We start from the raw sequence: 22,493 nt of genomic DNA on the forward strand, positions 1-22,493 counted from the left end.
GCAGCCCCGTTTCCTTTGGGTGGAGTGCAATTCCTGGCAGAAACTGGAGATACTCGCTTGGAGAAAGCTCTTTGCTCCCATAATCTTAATGTTTAATTTTTGAATCCTTAGTTTTTTTTCTTTTCTTTTTATTTTTCATTGACCCTGACTGCATGTGTTTGGAAAGATTAAAACTGTCACTAAAGTGGAGGGAGGAATGTATCAGGGACGGGGCACTCCTGGTCTCTTTTTTGTCCCAGCATGCAATCAGAGCAGATGCTGTGATGGTCTTATACCATTTGGGACCCTGTTGCTTAGTGGGCTCCCTTGTGAAAGCTCGATGATCTTGATGCTGAGTCAAGGCTTAAAGCAGCACCTCAGGAGAGGAAGTAGCACCAAGGAAAGTGAATGCCAAACTGTGGGCTGTAGGGAACTGCCAGGTTGAATTGCCAGTGGGAGGCAGCAAGAAGGTCTAGTGGTGCTGTGTTAGGGCTACTGCAGCTTCTGATGTGCAACAGTTTGGCCAAGGAGAGCTGCTGTGTCCTTCAGCATCTCAACTGCTAGCAGAGGCATGTGGCTGTCATAGTCTTAGAGGCAGCAATGTTGCAGGCCGTGTGTGCCAGTCAGGGCCATTGCCCTGAGATATGGTGAGCAGCCTGGAGGATAGTGGGTTTCTTCCAATGTTGGCTCTTGATGTTGTACTGCCCAGAGCCCAAGGAATAAGAAGTGTCTTTCAGCTTCTCCACAAGCTTTCTGTGTGGTGATACAGTCTTTGGAGATCATGAGGAGGGCTATTCCAGGTGCCTGCCAGTACCCCGGTCTCTCTGTTCCAGCTGGTGTTCTTTAGCTTCAGCTTTGCCAAAGTGCCCCTTAGCCACTTGTAGACTGTCTTTCACCTTTTTTTTTTGGTGCTGCAGGACTCCACTATACAGAAACTGTGGACTTCCTGATTATCTATGGCTGACTTATACGTAAACAGTTGTTGTTTCCTCGCTTGATTTTTTTTCTTTACCATGGAAAGTTATATGGCATTCTGATTATCTTTCTGACCTGTAGAAAAGACACTACTGTAGAAGAACATGTTCTTCTACCAACAGCATAGGCTGTTATTTAGGTCATTGGACACTTGGTCTCCTGAAAGACACCCTTTGCATTCTTTTCTTGTTTTCCACAGAATTGCTGCATGCACAACGGTACAAAGGTAAGAAAAGAAAACAAAACCTGTTGAATTCCACTATTTGGATCTTTGATGCAGTTCTTTAATTTTTTTGCCATTCTCAGGTAACATTTCTGAAACTAACAGAAAAAAAAATCAGCAAAATTTGTTTCTGAATCTCTGTTTTTCATTTGCTGTCCTGGAATCTCTGCAAGGCCTTTGTTTACTGCTTTTGGAATGTAAGACAACATTATTTCTTCTCTGGAAGAAACTGGGTTGAACTTTGAAAGAAGGAGAAGCTCATTTCAGGGTGTTTAGCTCAAGCTTTTCTACTGCCAAGTGTGTACTAACATAGTGTATGTGCCAGTCTTGACCAATGGAATTTCTCCCCATTCTCATACAAGAGGATTTTGTGATCCTAGTTTTACTCAAAGACAAGTTCTGTGCATAAACATGCCTCATATCCTCTCGTCACCTTTATACAGTTTCCGTGATTAAGGCAAAGGCTTATCATCTCCTTACATTCCTCTTTGAAGCTACAGGCCATTTTCAGGGAAGTGTTTCTATGAGTGTTAAATTTGCTGAATATTAACCTCTCTCTCAGTGTGCCATAGATGGGACATAGAGGGAGATAGGAGATCTGGGATGGCAGAAGCTGGAGGGAGCCTGGTCAAAGAACTTCCTAAGGCCCATCAGAGTGGAGATCAAGGCACGGAAGGGAAATAATAAATGCAAAAGATCAACAATTAGAAAGTTTCAAAGCAGTAACCTTGTTGCCCTTTACTACTTAACAAATGACTTGCTTATTGCAGTTGATGTCACCCTTGATGCTGACACGGCTCATCCGAGGCTGCGAGTGTCAGAAGATGGGAAGAGTGTGACTGATACTGGTGAAATCAGAAGGGTGCCCAGCAAGAACGAGAGATTTGATTCCCACACTTTTGTGTTGGCAAAAGAAGCTTATGCATCTGGGAGACTCTACTGGGAAGTGGATGTTGGAAAGAGGAGAAACTGGATCTTGGGTGTTGCCCAGGAGACTGTGAAACGCAAAGGGACAGTGGTTCTGTCTCCTCAGAATGGCTTCTGGGTCATAGGGCTGGCAGATGGGCGAGACTATTGGGCTTACACGGATCCTTGGACCCATTTGACTGTGACTGGTAGACCACGAAAGATTGGGATCTTCTTGGATATTTTAGCCAAGAAGCTGTCATTTTACAATGTTCACCAGAAAAATGCTTTGTACACTTTTTCCTTTATTAGTAGCCACAGCCAGGAAATGAAGATCTTTCCTTTCTTCTCGACAGGTCCCACTGCAACAAAGGCTGACACTGAGCCTCTACAAATAGCACAGGGATTTGATGATGATGATAAGTGAAGGGATGAATTGAGAATGCACAGCTAATGCATGGCTGAAATCCAGATCCTTGAGTCTGACTACGCTGTATTTAACCCCATGCTTTGTGCCACCAAATAAAAACCTAAAAGCTAACTCATAAAAGATGGTTTCACCACTGTTTGCTAAGCCTTCTCTGATCCATTTCTGTAGGAAGACCTGGATTTCAGCCCACTGAAATACTTGTGATATCTTTGTGCAAAAGTGGTCTACTTTTCTAGAGTGGGAGAGCATTCTGCTGAACTGAACCAAACCTTCCTAAAAATACTTCTGAATTCTGTTTCTAGATGGTCACCTGTCATGGCAGATCCTTCTATGTCATTTGCAAGTATGCCTTGCTTCCTGAAGGCCTCTTGCATGACTTGTTACCAGTGTTTCTTGAGAAGCTGTGTGAAACACAGTCCTACCTTCCTGGTTTGGGGATGTAGTACTGTGCTGGGAAAAAAATATGAAATTAAGTAAGAAAGAATGATTTTTCCTGGGATGCTGAGTGCTCTGATGTTGTTCTGTCTTTCTTCTTCTTACTGATAATCTGCTGATCAAGGGGGATCCAAAGCCATCCTGCCCAGATTGTTAGGTTCCCATATAGCAACAATCTTCTGGAAATCCCTCACAACTATTTAGCTGATGCTTTTTGATGTGGGAAGCACTCTTACTACAGATCCCAGACCTCAATAAATGTGGTGCTTCCTTTTTGTCTAGAGGTTCTTCCCCTGAGGGCAGCTGTTCTTCCTTTGAGGTGCCTGCTTATGTTCAGCACAAAAGATAATTTCTTACTGTCTGCAGCAAGTGCACACCCCCAGATCATGAGCCTTGACTCCCAGCCCTGACGAGCTCAATGCAGACCCAAGTGCAAATGCTGACAGGAAAGGCACTGTGAAGCAGTCTCCTACCCTTCCCAGCCTGCTGCGTCCCACGGGAGGTACTGAAGACACACAGGAAGGATATCACAGGAGTGCCAGACAGCTCTGATCATAGCACAGATATAAGACTTTTTTTTTCTGTTTCAAGTGCAAAGCCATTATCAGAATCACAGAATCACAAAATCACAGAATCTCAGAGTTGTAGGGGTTGGAAGGGACCTCAAGAGATCATCGGGCTGGTGATGGGGAGGGGACATCATTAGGGCAGCTGGCCTAAACCAACCAAAGGGATATTCCATGTCATATGATGTTGCACTCAACAATAAAAGGTGGGAAAGGGGAAGCAGTGGGGGGCTCTTGCTGTGGAAGTGTCTGTCCTCCTGAACAACCACTATGTGTATTGAGGCCTTGCTTCCCAGGACATGGCCGAACATCGCTCATTGGTGGGAAGTAGAGAGTAACTGCATTTCTCTCTCTGTGTTTCCGTGAGGCCTTTGCTTTTTTTTTTTTTTTTTTTTTTCCCTCTCCCTTTTCCCTTTAATTAAATCATCCTTATCTCAAATCCTGAGCTATTTGTGTCGTATTTTCTCCCCGTTCCTCTTTGAGAAGGGGGAGTGAGAGAGTGGCCGTGGTGGTACTCAGCTGCCCACCCACATAAAACCACCACAAGTCCAAATAATGTTCAGGGGAATTTGCAGAGTATAAATAACCTTACTTTTTTAGTGAACAAGGACAGAATTCACACATGAAAATCAAGATAGCCAAACTTTCCACATCAATGAATTTGCTCTCAAGCTTTGTCCTTCCTGCCATTTCTAGATTCATGCGTTTAATCCTTTTCTCTCATTAAGAGACAACGAATACATCCTCAAGAACACTGACAATTTACAATACCCGTACAAACTCTCCCTTGCACAGTTTTCAGAAGAGCTTCTGGCAGAAGGAGAATGTCTTTCCCTTCCTCTCTGTTGGGAATTCCTCCTGCTAGGACACCCTCTCCTGGCAAGTTCATCATCAGCCCAAGAGGCACTTCACACAGTCAGATCTCAGGATGCTGAGAATCCTTTTGATCACCCCTAGCTCTTGGCAGATAGTGATGGCAAAGTGGCCAGAAATCATCTACCTCACAAAACCTTTCAAACCCCTCAATGTTCTTGACATTGAAAACCAAGCCTGGTTACTGGTCATTTTTATGAATGTTAAATTTACAGTCAGGGTCAAAGAAGTGAAGACACACATTGGAAGCAAGGAAGCAATAGTAAGCAAGGAACTGAAGATATCTGTAACGAGGGTGCTGGGAAACACTAGATTAAGAGTGCTAATTAAAATCTCATAAATATGAACCAGTGTCAAGAAAAGCTGGTTTATTGGAAAGTCTTTTGCAAGTAGGAAAAAACAATTTTATTTTAGATTAATGGCAGTTGCAACCTGTGGTATTTTTGGCAGATGCGATGTTACAGCTCAGGGAATCGTAGAAACATAGAACCATAGAATGGCTTCGGTTGGAAGAGATCTTAAAGATTATCTGTTTACAAATCCTGCACCAAGGACAGAGATGATACCCAGTAGATCAGGTTGTCCAGGGTCCCAACTAACTTGACCTTGAACCATCATCATACGAAGGTGGGCAATCTGCTTTAGGTGGACCTGCTTGAGCAGTGGGGTTTGATCAGATGACCTCCAGATATACATGCCAACATTTACCTTTCCGTGATCTGTCATTTCTGTGGCAAAAGCCTGTAGAAACTTCAAAGCCAAATAATGGGCACAGCTTCCATTTCAGGCAACACAGGACTAAACGAAAATCATAACTCCTCCCCCTCACTTCCCCAGCTTGTCTTTCCTAAACAGGATGTAGCCCTCCATGACAGCATTACATTCATGCATGCTGGCCCGCCATGTCTCTGTGATTGCAATGAGATCGTGGCCCCACGACCGTACACAGATCTTGAGCTCATCCTGTTTATTTCCCACGCTTCGCACATTGGTATACAGGCATTTTAGGGAAGCATCAAGCTCAGTTACCCCTAGAGTGACGCAAGAAGATTCCGGATGGGGTATCGGAATCATCATCTCCTCTGTGGAGCCCTCGGATGATCCTATGGGACAACTCAGAGGTTTTTCCCTACTATCTTCAACAGTGACAGCAGTGACAACATCTCCCAGCCCTCCTCTGTCACTTCTAACTGCCTTCCCTTCCCCCATCGAACCTAGTTTAAAGCCCTGGTAATCAGTCCAGAGAGCTTGCTCCCCAATACACTCGTGCCCCACTTGCTGAGTCGGAGTCCGTCAGCAGCCCATATTCCCAGCTTCTCAAAGGTCTGCCCAAGATCAAAATACCCAAAGCCTTGGTCCAGACACCATCCCCTCTGCCAGTCATTTACTTGTCCTGTTCTACTTCTTCTGGGTCCCAGTCATCCATCACAAGGACAGAGAAGAACAGCACCTGCACCCCCAATCCTTTCAACATCCTTCCCAGGGATTCAAAGTCCTTTTTAATGTTACTCATTTTTCCTGTTGAAGCTTCCTGGGACCCAGCCTAAACGACAATAAGAGGATAGTAGTCCTCTGGTTTAACGAGCTGCGGCAGAGCCTTCCTAACGTCTCTGACACGTGCTCCAGGAAAACAGCACACCTCTCTGGAGAGGTTATCCAGGTGGCAAACAGGAGCCTCAGTGCTCCTATCCATCTCCCTCAGAGACTCCCTGGAGCCCCTCAGGCTGCCAATTTCTCGCTGCAGCCCAGCCACCTGCTCAAGTAGTTCCTTGAGAAGGGCACACCTGCACCCACAACGGCCCTCTCTTCCCTCAGGGCCCAGGGAGGCCTCCAGATTCCGGAGCTCCACACAGTCTCCAGTCTGGACTGCCACTTCACCCCTCAGGGGATCCATCTGTGTGCCCACTTGAGCCCAGAGAGGCCGTGTCCCCTCAGTTTGGGTTGCCGCCTTGGCCCGGCTGCTGCAACGTCAGTGTTACTGTCGATAGTTCATTTCAACTGCCCTTCAGAGTTCATTATGAAACAATAATCTTTTCTTGCCTCTCCTGCAGTGTCTTCAGTACCTCCCGTGGGGCGCAGCAGGCTGGGAAGGGTAGCTGAAGGAACTGGGACAAGTGAAAATCCAAATAATTTCCCTAGGAGACTGCTTCACAGTGCCTTTCCTGTCAGCATTTGCACTTGGGTCTGCATTGTGCTCGTCAAGGCTGGGAGTCAAGGCTCATGATCTGGGGGTGTGCACTTGCTGCAGACAGTAAGAAATTATCTTTTGTGCTGAACATAAGCAGGCACCTCAAAGGCAGAATAGCTGCCCTCAGGGGAAGAACCTCTAGGCAAAAAGGAAGCACCACATTTATTGAGGTCTGGGATCTGTAGTAAGAGTGCTTCCCACATCAAAAAGCATCAGCTAACTAGCTGCAAGGGATTTCCAGAAGACTGTTGCTGTATGGGAACCTAAAAATCTGGGCAGGAAAGGCTTTGGATCCCCCTTGATCAGCAGATTATCAGTAAGAAGAAAGATAGAACAACATCAGAGCACTCAGCAACACAGGAAAAATCATTCTTTCTTATTTCATTTTCTGTTTAATAAAGAGGAACATGCAGTGAAAAGACTAGGGAATAGCAAAAAGTGGTAGCTGCAGAAGGTGTGAGTGCCTCTCCTTGGTGGAGGTCGATAGGTCCAGGCGTCAATCCTGGGGGTTTATGGCATTTCAAATGACAGGCACAAGTGTACTTCCTGGTCTTTCTGAATTTGCCAGTCCAGACTTCTCTACCACTGACAGAGTTTGGATGGAGCCAAGCAGGGCTGTCAATGATCTGCTCTGCTGCTCTGTCCTTTCTCCCTCTCCATGGAGACCAGAAGAATCACTGCAGCTCAGGTGTGATTTCCATGTACCATATTGTACTGCATTTTTTGTGGGTAGTCCCACCCTGTGTTGTGGTTGATGGAGAGGGGTTTCCCCTTCTCTCCTACCTTACCAAGACCTGGTCTGAGGAAAGGGTACAGTTTCACTGATGCTTCGATGGAGACTTCCAGGATACGTCCTGAAACCCCAGCATTGTAGAAGGAGAGAGTGCTTTGCTCAAAGTCCAGGTAAAGCCCAACTGCTGCTAGTGGGGCAGTATTCTGATGCATCACATTATTGGCCTCCTCAGGCCAGAACTTTCCTTTCTCCCGTCTCAGTGACCAGACTCCATGCTTAGGAAGCTCCTCCCAGCTCTCTCCTATCCGAGTGTCCCTCACAGTCTCTGCCAGTACCCCCACCTCCCAGTCCAGCCCATCCCACACCTGCACCTCCCAGTAATGCCGCCCCAAGGCAAAGCCCTCCCTGCCCACCACGATGGGAAGCTGGCACTTGATGTTGGAACCCTGATCAGAAGGTTCGTGATGGACTGTTCTCCGGTCAGGGGACAGGGCGAGCTCAGGGTGTTTCCATGCTACATCCAGGGTGATGGGCACTGGGAAGACAGAGGAGGAGCCATTAGTTACAAATAGCAGAGAATCCCAGACACCGACATCCTTATGAGGAGAAGGACCTGCTGTCTTTCAGAGTGAGCTTTAGAAATAGAGCTCCTGTTCCCAGGTCAGGTTGGAGTTCAAACTTGGCTTCTAGCCTGAGGGCGATGCCAATTTCCTGGCAAGCAAGGAATGACAGCTTCATTCCCAAGTTGGCTGCTCATGGTTCAGTACTGTGGGACCCGTACCATGGGTGTAGCTAAACCCAAGGGAGATGCCAACACTTGTCCATATGCCACTGCTCAGCAGTGTTTTGGCCAACTTGTTCCAGAAGGAACAAGGGGGCTTGCTCCAAGCTTTGACACCTTGACTTAGCTTCTAACCCTTCTGTCAGATTACATGTCCACAGACTTACCCATGTAGCTTCGAGCCTGTCTGAACTCTGTTTAAAAAAAAAAAAAAATAGAAAACACAAATCAAAAGCAAAGAGGCTGTATTCAAAGGCCAAAATGCCCATGATGGATCCATGTCCCTTTTTCATTTGTGGAGCAGTGCTCTCCCATGCCTGAGGTACCTCACAAGTGAAGGAGTAAACCTTCTGTCCTGTCATTAGTCAGGACTGGAGGAGTACCCTGCTATGTGGACAGGGCATGGCCCAGGCCTGCCACTGAGGAAAGCTTATGATATGGGACAAAGGAGAAGCTTCTTGGTGATAATGGGAGCTGAGCATGGCCTTCACATGTGTTCGTAGTGGTCTAGCCTGCAGGACTTGCATTTTATGCCCCGAGTGCCCCCCCCAGATAGATCAGGCAGCTTATGGACAAGTTCTCTAATCCTGCAGCACGCTGACTGGTGTGGGAAATGGTGGATAATAATTCATTGTCATTTTGAGTCCCCATTGAGTCCGTCTGAGCCCTCAAAGAGGAGCTCACTGTTTGGAGTACAGTGTTCTGCTAGGACTGTGGGGTCAGGGGAAGGTGCTGCTCCCAACCACTGACAGACTTGTATTTAAAGAGACAGAGAAAAGGAAGATGCCTTGACTTACCTAGTTCTCTGCTTATTGCATCTGAAAGAGAAACATGGAGTGTTATGTGCTTGGTCAGCGAGAGGGAGCTACCACTACTGGGTACTGAGAGCTACCCAGGGAGACAAATAATGACCACAGGGCCAGATAACTGGACTTCATCTATCACTAACATCTGTCTGGAGCATCAGGACACAGACAGCTTGCATCTATGTCTGTTTTCAACAATGGCAACATACTATTTATTTTCTCCCATAATTGGTCTCTTACCACATCGAGCCTGCAGTATGTCATATTCTGCAAGAGAAAGAGGAGAAAAACACCTTTGCTTTCTGTGTTGAGGATTTGAAGAAGAAATTTCAGATCTTTCTGCATCAGATGTGCATGGTCTGAAGGGACAGTGGAGTGATTTCCCCTCTGAGCATGGTGCCCTGAGTGTGCTAGGTAAGCCTGCACCCACTCTATTTTTGTGAGGTGAATTCTAGTGATGGCTGCAGGCATGGATTTTGTTCTGCAGATGCCTTGCCCACAATTTCTTCAGTGTAAGCTTGTTATGGGAATGAAAAAGAGGATGTGAAAGGAAAGGGCAGGTTGGAGGAGGTCTACGGTGAGGAAAGGTGGATGCCTGGCCTGGGAGAAAGGTTAAATGATAATGACTACATAAACCTGGGAAAACTGGAGTGGGACTTTCTCAGTGTGGAGAGACTAATTTTACTGTACCTGCATTTGAAGTCGTTCTCTCACATTCTGTACAGCAAGGGAAAAAACACAAATGTTAGACATTGAGTAATGGCTTGACATCCATAAGCCTCTTCACAGAAGCCTCTGGAGGACTGAAACTGATGCGACAGAGGTGGTCATGGCCCTGACAGAGGTCAGCCTCAGAACACTCAGTCCCTCAGTCCTGTAGACAGATGGAGATGGGTTTGTTTTTAAGCCCCCTCCTGATGCCTGCACTCTCTCTTCTGTTACCCAGTAATGCAAGGAGGTTGCAGGTTCCCTCAGTGCTTTCAGATATTGGGAACTAAGACATCCTTCCCTGGTCAGTTGGGGACTTGGGAAAAGGGATCTGAGCTGTCCAGAGGGTCATGTTCCTTGTGCTTGTGCTAGCTGAAGGGATGACAGCAGAAGGGATTTCAAGGCACATCATAGGAAAATGTCCAGGGAAAGGAACTGACATCTTCCTGTGGAAGCCAGTGAGCCTAAAAAGCTCCTAGGAAAATAAATGTTTTTCATATTTTCACAAACTCTTCAGCTGAGATAAGAGCATGAGTATCTTAGCTTTCCTCTGTGAATGCAAGGAAATCTGTTTCCAGATGAAAGATGGATGGTAATTGTGACTGGTTGTTGAAGTGGGTACTTACAGATGGAGAACTCCCTTACCTTGATTTTTAAGAGTCTCTTCTTCACCCTTTTTTTTCTTAGAGGTCCTCTGTTTTGCTGTAATATTCAAAGAAGCATATGAAATACTGAAGCACAGAGGAAATATCTGAAGATCACATGTAGCTTGTATGTGAAAAAAACATCTGAATTCACTTGGGACAGGTCATAGCATGTTGGGTGTCATGGGGTTGTATAAACACATCATGCTGGGGATAGGGTAGAAGAAACAAATAACTTGTATTTAGCTGAACCATGTCATATTTTATGAAATTATAGTGGGTTTTGGTTATTTATTTTATTATTTTATTTTATTTTATTTTATTTTTATTTTATTTTATTTTATTATCTTATTTTATTTCATTTATTATTATTTTTTTTACATTCTTTTCCACTCTATTATTGGCCATATTTTATCACTGAGTATTCTTTGACGGTTCCAGCATAGTTACCGTGTAAAGATCAGGAGTATTGGGCTTAGCTTCTTTAAATTTTGCAACTTATGATAAATAAACAATCTCCATTCCCTACCTTGAACTCTGACTGGCTTGAACCCTTTAGTATCATGGGGTCAGGCGGGGGCAACTGAAATAAAGGCCACTTTGCACAGCAGTAGGACTGTGGCCACACTACCAGCTGAGTGCAGACTTCTTGCACATCTTGTGGCGTGTCTCTGTGCAGATATATCTACACCCACAGGTGCCTAACATGGTATGGATGAAGGGCCAAGCTCTTTTGTTTTGTTCAGTGACCACTTTGTCTCCAAGAGTAGGTTTCATTGAGGCAAATAAAAAAAAAAAAAATCTTACCTCTAAATAACAGAAGAGCGCTCACAGCAGATATAAGAAGAGTTAAAGTCAGTAGTATCCAGAATGCAAGGATCCATGCAGATGTACGAGGAAAAGCAGCACCTTTGAAAAGAAAATCTTTGAGTTTCACCTTGCAATGTGCAATTGGGAGGAATCACTTTGGGATCATGTCAGTTCTTCTCCAGGAACTGCAGAGTTGAGTTGACCTGTTCAGATCAAAATCTCAGCTTTTGGAAGAAGATGGAGAAGTGAATTCTACCCTAAAATCATCAGGCATTTTTCCTCTGGATCACAGAGGTTAGAAGTGTCCATAAAGACAAGCTAATTCCTCTGAGCTGTGGTAAGCGTTACAGAAATGTATGGATGGATGAGCAGTGATCTGGGACTCCTGGGAGTGTTTTCACCAGTCCCTTGGGCATCTAACCTTTTTAAATATAAATCTGAGTGCCTACCCAGGAGTTCCCTTAGAACTGATGTAAGAAATAGCCACAAACCCTACCTTCTGGGACAGAGCCGGCCTTCTCTAGAGAATGGTACAGCATTCAGGCCAAGAAGGACCCTTCCCATTCCTCACTACAGCCTGTCCAGCCTGCAGTTGGGCATGGTGGTTTGTGATCCATTTAGCTGGACTGCAGAACTATTATCTTCCCTGGCACTGGAAAGCACCTTACAGAGCTTCTAGGACAAAGGATATCGTTACAGCAAAGGCTTCTCAGGACACTGAGTGATCTCCCTGCCCTTATCTCAACCCTTCAGCCTTTTCTTCATATTTTCTCCCCCTTTCCCTTTGAGGAGGGGAAGTGAGAGAGCTGTTGTGGTGGAGCTCAGCTGCCCAGCCGAGTAAAACCACCACAGATGTGACTCACTTGAGAGGCGCACTGTAGTTTTCTCAGCCTGTGCCAGGTAGTTCTGGATCTGACAGGTGACTTCTTCCACTTCCTGTCCTGTAACTGTGACTCGACTCAGCACACTGAAGAGCTTCTTGCTGTCCTGATGTATTTCAGTGTCCGGAGACAGCATCTGCTTATTCTGAACAACCCACTCGACAGTGGGTTTGGGGAACCATCCATGTGATCTGCAGGCAAGCTCAATACCTTGTCCTCGGGGGCCCAATATTTCAAAGAATACTTCACTTGTACCTTAAAAGCAAGAGTTTGTTAGTGAGAGGAGAGTGTTTCCAATAAAAGCAGCTCTAGCTGGGATTTACAACTCCTGTTTAATACAGAGTTTGGCTCCATTTCCTGACAGTTTCTCTTAGACTAGACCTTGAAATGCTCCTCTGGGATCACAGATCCTCTCTGCTATGTATGCCAGCTTGTCCTTGACTAAGAAAAAGACACAATGCTGGATGGGTCTGCCTCTCAGCTCCCTACCTGGCACAGAGAAGATGTATGTATTTACTGTTACTTAGTAATTAGTAATTTACTGTTACTTAGTACTGTTGTTACAGAATCTGTATGACTCTTGTCCAATTTTGAGGAAGTGGAAAGAAGAAAACATAAAAACTGTAAAGCATGCACAGCTTTTTCCCTGGCATCCCAGTTCATGCTAGCATGAAGGAGTGGGCATTGATGGTCACTGTATAGGGACTGTACCAAAACTGCTCTAGTGTGAGGGTGTGGGATGCACCACATGCATATCGTAGTCAGACCCCTGAGTACAACCATTCACACCAGCACAATAGGACTTATGTGTCCATCATGTGGTCTCACATCTCCCCAACAGTGATTACTGAAGCTATCTAACCCTACACTTGTCACAGTAAAGCTGAGAGCAGGGATGAAGCCTGCATAGGAACTCACCCTGATCTCTTGGCTGTCTTAGCAAGCTATCCCGCATGCTCCACTTCTCCTTGTAATGCAACCACTTTTGAACATGCATGGTGAAATCTCTCAAGAGACTCAGGGAAGCACTTTATGCTTTGAGAGATTAAAGCTCCTTCCTTGCCTAAAACTAAAAGCGACCCTCCTTGGGCTGGCCAGGTTGCTAGTGCCCCTAGTTGCCTCCCGTGCAGTGAGTGGCACATGGGTTGAACTCTTCCCAGCCCCTTGCCAATCTCTCAGTCTCTCAGTGTCTCTGAATCAAAGAGTTAAATCAGATCAAAAGTCGGGTGCCATGTGGCCCACTGGATCACATGACTGGTCAGATTACATGATGGATCATACGAGGGGGGATCAGCTGGGGGGCAGTGTACTTCTGAATAGCTTTTTTCCTTCTGTAAAAACCCTACCCCTTTCACAATCCAGCCCACAAAAATCTCCAACCTGCAATGCTGAGCATAGTGGTTGTGTCAGCACTCCAGTCCTTGGAATTCACAATGCAGCTGTACATTCCTTCATCTGCTGGCAGCACATTCTTCAGTGTTAGGGACACATTCCCAGAGGCAAGTCCATCTTTTGGCAATTCAGTCCTCCCCACGTATTTCTGCCCTGGTTTGTCAACTGTGTTCCTCCGTACGTAGACATCTTCTATATGCCCATCTGTGATTTTCTTCCATTGGACTTCAATGTCATACAGTGGCTTCGTGGAAGAGACATTGCAGGGAAGAACTATGTCCAGGCCAACAACCCCAAACACATTCCGGGGAGAGATGACCTCAAAATTTTCTGTAGGAACCAAACTTGAGTAAGCATCTGGCTGAAATCCATCAGAAAAGGTACCAGTATGAATGGCAAAGAGCACTGGGACAAACATTTATGCCTTCCCCAGAGAATATATAGCACTTCCAAGTTGGAAATCTTCATTAGAGAGTATTCTCTTTTCAGTTAAATCTGAAGGCTGGGAAGCAACACATCAGAACAGAAATGTCTGAAACAATGAGATGAAGAAGGAGAAGAAGGAGAAGGAGAAGGAGAAGGAGAAGGAGAAGGAGAAGGAGAAGGAGAAGGAGAAGGAGAAGGAGAAGGAGAAGGAGAAGGAGAAGGAGAAGGAGAAGGAGAAGGAGAAGGAGAAGGAGAAGGAGAAGGAGAAGGAGAAGGAGAAGGAGAAGGAGAAGAAGGAGAAGGAGAAGGAGAAGGAGAAGGAGAAGGAGAAGGAGAAGGAGAAGGAGAAGGAGAAGGAGAAGGAGAAGGAGAAGGAGAAGGAGAAGGAGAAGGAGAAGGAGAAGGAGAAGGAGAAGGAGAAGGAGAAAGGAAAAAGAAAAAGAAAAAGAAAAAGAAAAAGAAAAAGGAAAAGGAAAAGGAAAAGGAAAAGGAAAAGGAAAAGGAAAAAAAGGAAAAGGAAAAGGAAAAGGAAAAGGAAAAGGAAAAGGAAAAGGAAAAGGAAAAGGAAAAGGAAAAGGAAAAGGAAAAGGAAAAGGAAAAGGAAAAGGAAAAGGAAAAGGAAAAGGAAAAGGAAAAGGAAAAGGAAAAGGAAAAGAAAAGGAAAAGGAAAAGGAAAAGGAAAAGAAAAAGAAAAAGAAAAAGAAAAAGAAAAAGAAAAAGAAAAAGAAAAAGAAAAAGAAAAAGAAAAAGAAAAAGAAAAAGAAAAAGAAAAAGAAAAAGAAAAAGAAAAAGAAAAAGAAAAAGAAAAAGAAAAAGAAAAAGAAAAAGAAAAAGAAAAAGAAAAAGAAAAAGAAAAAGAAAAAGAAAAAGAAAAAGAAAAAGAAAAAGAAAAAGAAAAAGAAAAAGAAAAAGAAAAAGAAAAAGAAAAAGAAAAAGAAAAAGAAAAAGAAAAAGAAGAAAAAAGAAAAGAACCTAGGGGATCTTTTGGGGAAATGACTGTTTTCCATTGGAATAACATTTGAAAAGCATTTTTAATGATATGAGGAAAACTGTTAGCATGTTTGCTTTTATTTATAGATTAAATAAAAAGTATTTATTTTATTTTATTTCATTTCATTTCATTTCATTTCATTTCATTTCATTATCTTTGTAATATTTACTCATTTGTTCTCTCACTCTCTTCTTTTTTCTTTTTCTTTTTTCTTTTCTCTGGAGCAAAATGTAAACTGGAAAAGTGGAAGCCCAAAGTGGTGAAAAGTATGGAGAAAATAGGCTCTTAAAAGTGGAATAAGAGAGGATTCTTTGGAGGAAAAATAACAACAACAACAACAACAAAATTGCTTAAAAGAATGTACAGAAACATTTTGTCCAACTTTCTATCCTGCCTTGGCCCTTTCCAACCTATGTCACCAGCAGTGAGGCAGCTGTATCAATGCAAACTGCCCATGTAGACTTGGAGATGCTCTTGCTGCTTTGGCAAGGGCAGATGTGGCAGAGCTGGGTTGGGTTAGGGCTACCCCATCTCCAACAAGGAATATAAACTCAGGCTGGAAAGAGGCAGATTCCCAAACATCAAACTGACAGGGCAGCTCTGGCTCTTTTGGAGTTAAGAGGAAGTCTTCTCAGGAGACCATGACCTTCGTCTTGTGCACTTCTTATCACCTGCAGACTTTAATCCCTCAGGAATTAGAAGAGTTTATGTAAGTGTTACCTGATGAGACGGGGATGGCTGCTAGCAGTGCCACAGTGAACAAAAGCCATTTCTTCTGCTCCATGACTGCAGTTGCATGTGTAGAATGATCATTCAGCTGACCTGAAAGAGACACAGAAGGGAAGTATAATAGAAGGGAAATCTGTCCTAAACATAGGACATCTCTTAAGTCATACTAACACGCCTTCCAAAGCACTCAAGCAGTTGAGTTTAAATGCCAAGAAAACCTATGCCTGTCCAGATGTCTCAATTTAGATTTCAGCTTCTGAGAATTTCTTGCAGCCTACCGTGCTCCCAGAAAGTTATGAGGGTGTATGCAAGAAACAGAAAAATTCAACCCAGCCCACACTGTTTTCTGCAAAATTTGATGAACACATGAATTAACACACCAGTTTAAATCTCTGGTCTGAGTTTCACAAGTCTCTTCGTCCATGCTATGAGATGGGTAAAGAAAGAGGGAAGAAATGTTATTTAGCAGCTTCTGTACATGGGTTTACAGGAAGGGAAACTATCCTCTTTGCTATCGTGAAGACACTGCTCCCTGAAACAATCAGACTTCAGAGTGAAATCAGAACCTCTCTTTCAACTTCACACAAGATTTCATGTAACTAATTATCACAGCCAACCACATTCAGCTCTGACACAAACCTGAGATAATTTAGGGCTGCAGCAGGGTCAACTTTGGTGCCCTGTGCTAGAAAACATACCCTTCTCTGGTCTCTGGCCTCTTTGTGGAGTTTGACATTTCCAGTACATGGTTGACTGTCCCTGTCTCAGTCCCCATAGCAACATTTTTAGTATGATATCTTTACTACTTTACTACAGTTAAATATTCTGTGTTTTTTTCTTTAAGTGGGTAGCCCTTAGCTCTCTGTGGTACATGGAGGGAAATGGGCCCTTCTGGATCCCAGGTCATCCAGGAAGCCAAAGATCATGCTTGCACCACAGAATGAGATGACACTGTTGAGTGTATCGTCCACATCCCCATGAATTTCACAGGTAGGTCAGGCCATTGAATGTAACACTGCAACTGGCACTAAATTTCATAAACATTCATCAACTTCATCGATGCTGAATCTTGCTCTTGCCACTCTCCAGGAGTTTTCATGGGATTTGAGATAAACTAAATTGGCTCTTTCCAGATAATTGGCACACAAGAAACTAGAAAATGTTATTGAAGACATTAATTTAGAGACCTAATATGGGAAAGGGATTAACCTTGCTTAGAGATGAGAGCATTGCTCCTCAGTTGCTTAAAAGGAGGTCTTAAAGGCAGTTTCGGATTGTATTATTCTGGTTGAAATACTAGAACAGGCATTTGGGTGGGGGACCTGTAGAAACCTGTTCCCATCTGGATTATAAATACCAAATGGCTTAGAAATACCAAAAATGTCACAAGATGTTTGTGCTTAGACAAAAGCAGCCTCTCTCCTAGCTGTATTCATTGCCATTTGAATATTGCAAGTTCTTTTGAAATTCAGTGAAACCCGATACATCCAGCCCAAATCCAACTGAGATGAATTGTACTGATGAGACTGGATACATCAGAGAGCAGAAAGTAGGATCAGACACATATAGGAGCATCTGAGCAAAAGAGTTCCAGCCAGCAAATGCTGAGACCTGATTCTTTGTTTAGCAAAGGTATTTTTGCTAACAAATGTTATTTTTTTCTTTTCTCTGACTTTAAAAAAAATATATTGTGTTATATGAGGAGAGACCAAAAGAAACCTCACTGACTAGCAGATCAACATTTATGACTTCAAAGAACAAAACCAACTGAATGCTTATATGCCATTTTAAAACAAACAAACAACAAGCAACACACAAAAACCAACAGTTTGTCTTAATTCCCATAGGCTTCATGTGTATTGCTAAATAGACATAGTGTGACATATTTTAAGTAAGATAAACAATCATTATTCTACTAGAAGGATATAAAATTGAGTTAACTTTGACACTGCAACTTGTATCAAATGCGCAAAATTCATTGAATGCAGTAGAATTTTAATATGAATGATTTAATGGTAAGAAAAGACGACACATTCATGAAGGCCTGATATTCACTGCATAGAAGATGACAACCTTAATTATTCAAAGTAATCAGAAAAGTTTGAGGTTGTTAACATCTCTGCAAAGCAGCTAGCCCACTGGGTGCTCTAGTAGTTATCCTCTCATGCTGAGCTACAACAACATCATGATAGTTTCACCTTCACAGCATTCAATAGGTGAGAGCCTTTGTCAATTTATTTTACCCTGAGACACTGTGCCAGGGGAGGACGGGGGGGCAGCTTCCCTGAACCCAACAGTCCCCTTCAGAAAGGGAATATAGACCTTTTCTCCTGCTCTACAGCCTCTGCTTCAGAGTTATGCTGGAAGAGAAATGCTATTTCCATACACCAAAGACAACAGACAAATCCTTGGTGAAGCAAAACCTACCCCATCCCGCTAGTCAATACCTCAGCTTTCTCCCCCTGATGATCATTCCCTGTCACTTTCATTTTTCTCCGCAAGACCTACCAGGAGCAAACATGCTGCTGATGCCTACACTTCCTCCCTGACAACACTGAAGGAGACATGGGTGGAGAGAAGAGACTGCTGGCCCCTGCATGCACAGCTTTGATGAAGGTAATAGAGCAGTTCCCTTCCATCGCTATGGAAGCCCAACATTCTTGGCTTGTTCAGAAGTGAAGGAGTTAAAAGAGAAACGCTTACCTGTCTTGATGTATGAAGGTGAACAATGATATCAGATAGCTGTTTTTCCTTCTTGCCAGAGAAAGTGAACTTAAGGCTTAACTCATGCAGGATGACAATGGGTTATGCACCATCTCCCTGCAGAAGGAAAGGAAAATGAAAGAAAGAATCAGGTAAAAAATTAAATCCGACATTTCTCTGTCTGAAGATCACACCTCGTCTTTCATACCAGGGCTGCATTGTTGTGTTGTGTTGTAAACGATCAGCTGCAAAAGGAACTTTGGTGTTAGGAAGAGGTTTAAGATAATCATGCATCCAGCTGAATGCCCACTGCCCAGCATCAGAAGTGAACCTTATTTCAGAATAAAATGTGTATTTCACCTGTTGTAAGGTAGGAAAGGTCTCTCCATCTTCTGTCTCAGATCAAAGAGACTGAACTCTGAACAGTGGAACTGAAATGAAGAATGAAATGTTAAAGATTAACTCAGGGTGCAACTCTGAAGATCACGAGTTTTCTTCTAAGACTGATGCTTTGCTGTGAAGTTACAATGGTAATGGAAGCATGTTGTCCTTGGGACTTGGCAGATACCATTAAAAGAAATCAGCTTGAAAAGGGTGTAACTTTCCCTTTGGAGAAGGTAATGTCTTTGAATCTAACTATTCACGGATTTTCACAGGATTTTCCTTTTAATACCATTTCTCACAGCAATTTCTTCCTGAAAATACAATGCAGGAAGTATTTCTAGTTGCCTTAGAAACAAAGTTGAATTTTCTTTAGGAAGGAGTGAAGGCAGGAAGAAGGAAAGAAGGTGTTACCCTTGGTGGAGGAGGATCAGGTTAGGGAGCACTTAAAAGAAATGTGGCATACAAAAGTCCATGGAGCTTGATGGATTGTATTCTCAAGTTCTGAGGGATCTGGCTGATGTCACTGAAAGACCACTCTCCATTATCTTTGAAAGGTCATGGCAACTGGGAGAGGCTCCTGAAGTCTGAAAGAGAGCAAATGTTACCCCTAACTTCAAGAAGGGCAATAGGAAGAAGACCTGGGTGACTATGGTCCAGGCAGCCTCACTGCAGTCCCTGGAAAGCTGATGGAGAAAACCCTCCTGGAAACCATTTCCAAACACACAGAAGACCAGAACATGCTTATGAACAGTCAGCATGGATTTACGAAGCTCAGGTCATGCTTTACTACCCTGCTAATCTTCTATGAAGAGGTGACCAGCTTGTTGGATGATGGGGAAAGAGGATGTTTTATACCTACATTTCAGTGGGATTTTGATACTGCCTCCCATTAATGTCCTTGTAGACAAGCTGACAAAGTATATGTTAGATCAGTGGACAGTGAGGTAGAATACTCAGTGAAGGGGAAACAGTTTGAACAGCCAGGCTGTGCTGGATTTACATGGCAGAGTAATAGGGGGGATGACCTCAGTGTGGCGCAGTCCTTTACCGTAAAGGACTACAGCCATTGGATAGGACCCACACGGGAGGAGGGGAAAAGCGTGAGCAGGAAGGAACAACAGACAACCGTTAAGGACTGGCTACAGTTCCTCATTCCCCCTATGCCTGTGCCAATTGGTGCGGAGAGGGATTGGGAATAATAGAGTGAAGCTGAACCTGGGCAAAGCAGGGGTGGAGGAAGGGTATTGTTTCAATTGTGTCTTTGTTTCTCACCACCCAAACCTATTTTAATTTTCAATAATTTGAATTTTCATCAAGGTGAATCAGAAAAATGAAGCACAAAGTCCTGCCCCTGGGGAAGAACTGTCCAAGGCACAAGGACATGCTGAGAGCACCCAGCTGGAAAAGGAGCTTGGCAGAAAAAAAGGACCTGGGGGTCCTGGTGGACACCGAGATGACCAAGAGACAGCAATGTGCCCTTGCTGCATAGAAGGGTGATGTGAGCAGCTGGAGCAGTCTGAGGACTGTCAAGAGAGATTACAGAGCTGTGGGAGCAACAGAAAAGACTCAGTAGCACAGGTAGCTTTTTCGTCAGTCCTCCAGCTCAAAGGGAAGGGGTTTGAAAGGGTCAGTCAAATCCAACAAATCAACAGAGGTTTGCAGGACTGGTGCTACAGACAGAGCTACTTAGACTGTAGGACTTGCTTTGAGGAACCAGGGCTCATGGGGACTGATGGGGTCCACCTGTCAGAGAAGGGGAAGAACATTTCTGGTGATAGGCTTGCCAATCTGGTGAAGAGGGCTTTAAACTAGAGTTTCCAGAGGAGGAGAACCTCTGTCTATCACACTCCTCCCAACTTGAAGCCAGTGTCAGAAACGGATGTCCAGAGTTTGGAGAAGGGTCACAGGTCAGCAGGAGGGCACCTGAAAAGCAGCACAAAGGAATTCCAGCCATTCCAGCCAGTAAGGCAGCTTCATCAAGGGCCCAATTTAAATTTCTCCGTGCTAGCTCACCTAGCATGGGGAACAAACAGAATTACAGATGCAGGGCTATGACCTCAGTGATATTATGAAGACGTGGTGGGTGGCTTCCAGGACTGGAGTGATGGAATAGAAGGATACAGGCACTTTAGGAGGACAGGCGGGGGAGATGGCAATGCCCTCTATGTCAATGAGCAGCTGGAGTGTATGGAGCTCTCTGCCTGGGGACAGATGAGGAGCTGACAGAAAGCTTAACTTCCTTTTCCCAGTGATAGAGGAGCCAATGAAGAGAGGTGCTGTGCTGGATCTCATTCTCACCAACAAGGAGGGGCTGGCGGGGCACGTGAAGCTCAAGAGCAGCCTTGGCTGCAGTGACCATGAAATGGTGCGGTTTAGGATCCAGAGGGCGGTGAGGAGGGAGCACAACAAGCTTGCTACCCTGGATTTTGGGAGAGCAGACTTTGCCCTCTTCAGGGGTCTGGCTGGTAGAGTGCCATGGGACAAATCCCTGGAGGGAAGAGGGGCCCAAGAAAGTTGCTTAATGTTCAAGGATCACTTCCCCCAAGCTCAGGAGCAATGCATCCCAGCAAAGAGGAAGTCAGGCAAAAACACCAGGAGGCCTGCATGGGTGAACAAGTAGGAGCAAGGACAGATAACCTGGGAGGGATACAGCAGCACTGTCCGAGCAGCCATGGATCAGGTTAGGAAAGCCAAAGCATTCATAGAATTAAATTTGTCCAGGGACATCAACTGCTACAAGAAGGGTTCTATAGGTACATCAGTGACAAAAGGAAGACTAGGGAATTCGTGGGCCCTGTCTGGAAGGAAACAGGAGACCTGGTCAACCGGGATATGCAGAAGGTTGAGGTACTTAATTACTATTTTGCCTCAGTCCTCACTGACAAGAGCTCAAGACATGTGTCCTGGGCCCCAGAAGGCAAAGGCAGGGATTGTGAGAAAAAAGAACTGCCCAGTGTAGGAGTAGATCAGGTCTGAGACCATCTAAAGAACCTGAACCTGCACTAGTCCATGGAGACCTGATGAGATGCATCTACGGGTCCTGAGGGAACTGGCAGATGTGGTTGCTAAACCACTGTCCATCATGTTTGAGATGTTGTGGCAGTGCAGTGAAGTTCCCATTGACTGGAAGAGTGGAAATATAACCCCCATTTTTAAAAAGGCAAAAAAGGAAGACCTGGGGAACTACAGGCCCTTCAGTCTCACCTCTGTGCCTGGCAAGATGATGAAGCAGATAATCCTGGAAACTATGCTGAGGCATATGGGAAATAAGGAGGTGGTTGGTGACAGCCCACGTGGCTCCATTAAGGGCCGATCATGCCTGACAAATCTGGTGGCCTTCTACCATGGGGTTACAGCATTGGTGGATAGGGGAAGAGCAACTGCAAAGCATCTGACACTGTTCTCCATTATATCCTTGTCTCTAACTTGGAGTGACATGGATTCAATGGAAACCTAGAAGAGGTTTCAACTTTGTGTAACTGCCTCAGTGAAAGTCCTTAGCAAACATTGGACTGCAAATACTTTCGTCTTTCTGAGACTGTCTCAGTGAAAGCTCTTAGCAGGGCTCTGAAACAGGCAAATACTGGACTCTGATAAGTGTCCTTTTAATGTGACACCCCTCATCCCATCAAAATGAAACCAAAAAGGTGAAAAAAGATTAAATCAAATAAAAAACAAATGGAGATAGTACAGAGATCAGTTTACATATAATATATTCTTAAGGTTTAGTGCAATATTTCCATGTTCCATAAGACCTTCAGGCATTTAATCCCATGCTTTTTGTCCATTCTTTTGGTAGATTTCTTCTACGGATAATTAATTTCATCCCTTTTGACTCATCAGATCTCTAAAACTGCTGGACATTATGTGTCAAAGGTAAAGCTCCAATAAAGCATTGTGATTTCTTTCAGAACAAGTTGTATGCATGTT

The 22,493-nt window shown here is 44.3% G+C and overlaps 2 protein-coding genes across 2 annotated transcripts in view; one reads left to right on the forward strand and one right to left on the reverse strand.

The window, feature by feature from the left end:
• Positions 1-2,624, forward strand: part of LOC106049355 (centrosome-associated protein CEP250-like) — a 47,631-nt gene extending 45,007 nt beyond the window's left edge. The window contains exons 28-29 of the mRNA XM_066989420.1: positions 1,154-1,180; positions 1,948-2,624. Coding sequence (XP_066845521.1) covers positions 1,154-1,180; positions 1,948-2,510 — 590 coding nt within the window. The 3' untranslated portion in view covers positions 2,511-2,624. The remainder of the gene's footprint in view (positions 1-1,153; positions 1,181-1,947) is intronic.
• A 4,320-nt stretch (positions 2,625-6,944) lies between these two features.
• Positions 6,945-18,296, reverse strand: LOC136789321 (butyrophilin-like protein 9). The gene is made up of 11 exons (XM_066989361.1): positions 18,180-18,296; positions 15,468-15,569; positions 13,319-13,660; positions 11,921-12,193; positions 11,055-11,156; positions 10,249-10,305; positions 9,586-9,612; positions 9,136-9,162; positions 8,887-8,907; positions 8,257-8,283; positions 6,945-7,843 (listed from the first exon to the last, which is right to left on the reverse strand). Exons 2-11 carry the CDS (start codon positions 15,529-15,531, stop codon positions 7,260-7,262), a joined length of 1,524 nt encoding a protein of 507 aa, XP_066845462.1. The 5' UTR covers positions 15,532-15,569; positions 18,180-18,296; the 3' UTR covers positions 6,945-7,259.
• Between the last annotated feature and the right edge of the window lie 4,197 nt (positions 18,297-22,493).

This window comes from Anser cygnoides, unplaced genomic scaffold, assembly GCF_040182565.1.
Source record: "Anser cygnoides isolate HZ-2024a breed goose unplaced genomic scaffold, Taihu_goose_T2T_genome scaffold_44_1, whole genome shotgun sequence".
In the NCBI taxonomy this organism is placed as follows: Eukaryota; Metazoa; Chordata; class Aves; order Anseriformes; family Anatidae; genus Anser; species Anser cygnoides.